The sequence below is a fragment of the Bison bison genome, unplaced genomic scaffold, assembly GCF_000754665.1.
Source record: "Bison bison bison isolate TAMUID 2011002044 unplaced genomic scaffold, Bison_UMD1.0 scf7180017864482, whole genome shotgun sequence".
Lineage (NCBI taxonomy): Eukaryota > Metazoa > Chordata > Mammalia > Artiodactyla > Bovidae > Bison > Bison bison.
Genome location: NW_011495042.1, coordinates 488,476 through 491,718, shown reverse-complemented (window position 1 = coordinate 491,718; position 3,243 = coordinate 488,476). Strand labels below are relative to the sequence as shown.

The window sequence follows — 3,243 nt, the reverse complement described above, 5'->3', positions numbered from 1 at the left end:
GGGGAAAAAAAAAAGATGAAAAACAAGATCAATAGGAGCTACCACCACAAAGTAGTAGGACCCGCCCTATCCTGGGGCATTGCAGTCCCATCTAGTTCACGTGGCCAACCAGACACTGAAAATAAGGAAGCGACAGACAAGGACAAGCACAAAGATAGATGTACATTCTCCCCCATGTCAGCAGCCCCCCAAGTGCTGCCCCTACAGCTTCCTGTCCTACACCATGAGAACTGTCATGAAAGCAGAGTGAGAATCAACCCTCTGGGTGGGTTTCAGTCCTTTTGTTGAGTGACTTTCTCCTGCCCTTGGGGACATTCCCAGGCTCCAACTCTTCCAATGACATTGCTGTTTCCATGGGAACCAGGCTGCTTCAAAGAGGAAAAAATGTGGAAGGATACAGAGGCAGGCAAAGGAGGGAGGACATGAACCTCAGGGTGAATGACAGAGGAGAAAGGAGTCCAGAAATGGGGAAATCAAACCCGGGAGAATTAGCCACTCCACACCTAGAAGAGGGCGGGGCTCTGTGGCAAGCAGTGAATTCTCTTATCCAGCTGCCCCTCTGCAGTCGTGGGAGGCTGTTGGAGGACAGCGGGGAAAGAAGGTCCCTCTAACAGAGTACTCTGGAGAAGTTCTGCCATAGCTCTGCTCGTTTCTCTGCAGTGGTCGGGTGACACAGACAAAAGCATGCTGCAGTCTGCAACCAAGGGCTCGGCAGCCTCCTGTGAGTGGAATGTAAAACAGTTTCCAAGCTGGGGCTGGGCCTGGGTGTACCCGTCAGAGGAGGAATTTCTGGTAGGCAGGCCCAGGATGGGTGATCCTGGGATGGAAGCTGTGCAAGGGGGGCTGGAGTGGACTAGTGAGAAGTCCTCCTAAGGCAGGATCCACTGGATGATCCATGGTCAGTATAGGCATGCCACTCAGTGAGGTCATGTTTACTACTGGGGGGTCCCTTGATAGCTCCAGGAGGTTCTGGGAACTGTTCTAGTGCTCCAGAGGCAACGAGGGCTCCAAATTTAATACTCTGATGGGGAGCTAACTTCGAAGGTGAAAACTCAGGCCTCCAATAGGATGAAAGATACTAATTTTGCACAGAGATTTCATAGCTCCCAGGCTAAAATCATTACTATAGTCCTCCCTCCACAACTGGAGTCTGAGGAGCAAAATCAGGGTTTCCTTGTATTTCTGGTAGCCCTTAAGCAACCAGCAAGGTCTTGTTGCCGTAATACCTTGATCACAGTTCTTTTTGGCAATGGCTAGCCAGGTCCAATCAGAGCTGTGTGGACACATCTTATATCAGTGACCTTAATGACACAATCATTTATGGGAAAGAACTTCATAGGAAGGAAACTCAAGCTTTAATGACAAAGGCACAGCATGCATGCATTATATTATTCTTCTATCAGAACATTAAGACCTATAGAATCTGAATTCTTTATATACCTCCAAAAAGACCCAGAAAAAGAAACATAGGGAATGGCACTTAAAAAAACAGAGATACCCAGATTACAGAAATGTTTCACTCTTAGGACCGGTGGAAACAAGTCCCAGAAGACTCTGAGGTCTACTTGCCACTTCTAGGGCCTGTAAAGGATGGAGAGAAGCAAACCACTCAGCCCTGGACATGTGCTTCATCCAGAATAAGAATAAGCCCGTGAGCTCTCCAGCAGGTTAACTACCTTGCCGTGAGGGCAGGTATAGGGGGTTAATTACCAATGAGGCATGGGCTGGTGGCTGCACACAATATCCTTACTCTGACACTAAACTCTCTGGGTCTTTAAAACATGTCAGACTGAGTATCTCCAGGAAGACAACAACAAAGGTAGAAGGAGTAAAGTCACTATCCAGAACTAAGAAATGCCAAATGTCTGCTGTGTGAGGAAGGACACTCTGCTTGACTTGACCTGTTTGAATGGCTGCTCTCTGGGTCTTTATCCAATGAGAAGGTCCTCATTCGTGCCACCTGAAGCACGTGCCCCCCAGGGTCATGGAGCCCTTCTTCTGCCTCACACATGGCTCAGAGGGAGTGGTCAGCAGTTCTCTCTTCTCCCAGGGCGTCTATGGACCTTCTTCTGCAAGTTTAGCTAGAACTTGCCAACAAGAACTTGCCAACAAGAACTTGCCATCAAGCCAGCAAAGGCCTTTTCCAAAATCCTTGGCCAAGTCCTTTTGTTTCGCCTTTATAGTGTACTAGTTTGGTAAAGGGCACGACACTTAGAGGAAATGCACAATCTTACTTCTGAGGAAACTCTCCTAGTGATGAGCTCACAGGAAGTACATTTACGCTGTTAGTCTGTAGAATATTTACTGGGACCATCTCTTGACCCATAAACACACAAGCTCTGGGAACCTGTCACATCCCCCTCTCTGCTGAAGCAGCCTCCCATGCCCCCTTCAGGAGTTCTCTTGACAAACCCCCTGGACACCTGCCTGCCACATCCTTACCTGCAGAAGGCCCCAATGTTCTCCACCAGGTAGCACTGGCCGCCATTGTGACAGTAACTTGGGAAGAGGTCGCACACTGACCGGCAGGAGCCGTTATGTCTCACAAAGCCACTGCGGCACACGGTGCCATTCTCGCTCGGGGCCAGGTCCCTGCCTGGCTCTCCTGGGCGGGGCCTGAGGGCGATGCTGCTGCCGGGGAACATCCCCAGAGTATGCTGCGGAGGGACAGCGTGCCACCGACTGGTGGGCTGGCCTGTCCCGGGCCCCAGACCAGGCTTCTCAGTGGGCACTAGAAGGTCATTTTCATCTTCCAGGTCTCCGCCTCCCACTGCATCCTTGTCCTCCTCTTCTTCCTCCTCTTCATCCAAGTCATCATAGAAGGATGTGGTAGGGTAGAAATCAGATTCATCAAAGGGAGTGAAGTCATCGTATAAGTCAAGCAGGCTCCAGGAAGGAGTCTCTCCCCCGGGATCAGGGTGGTGCTCTGAGGTACCTGGCGACCCAGGGAAGCTCCCCAGGTCGGCACCACGGCCCTCACCATCCAATCCTTCGAAGTAGTCGATGTCAATTATATCTGACGCTGGGTGGGGCTCCAGTGTGCCCTGAAAGGGGTACGTGGGCTCTGGCCCGTGAGGGTCAGGTGTGCTGCCTCCCAGGTTCAGCCAAACCTCCATGGGGCTCTCCTTGGGGAGTTCGGGGCCTGGGCTCGGCTTGTCGCCAGGGGTTGGGGAGGGTGGTTCACTGGCCTCCGTAGCCTCGAAGGTGGCTGCGGACGTCGAGGACGGCCCGAGGGCCCCGTCG

General features: G+C 51.7%; 1 protein-coding gene across 1 annotated transcript in view; it reads right to left on the bottom strand.

Annotated features, from left to right (window-relative positions):
- CSPG5 (chondroitin sulfate proteoglycan 5 (neuroglycan C)) overlaps positions 1–3,237 on the bottom strand; it is a 15,668-nt gene extending 12,431 nt beyond the window's left edge. Inside the window, exon 1 of the mRNA XM_010862353.1 lies at positions 2,443–3,237. Coding sequence (XP_010860655.1) covers positions 2,443–3,116 — 674 coding nt within the window. The 5' untranslated portion in view covers positions 3,117–3,237. The remainder of the gene's footprint in view (positions 1–2,442) is intronic.
- Positions 3,238–3,243: the final 6 nt, after the last annotated feature.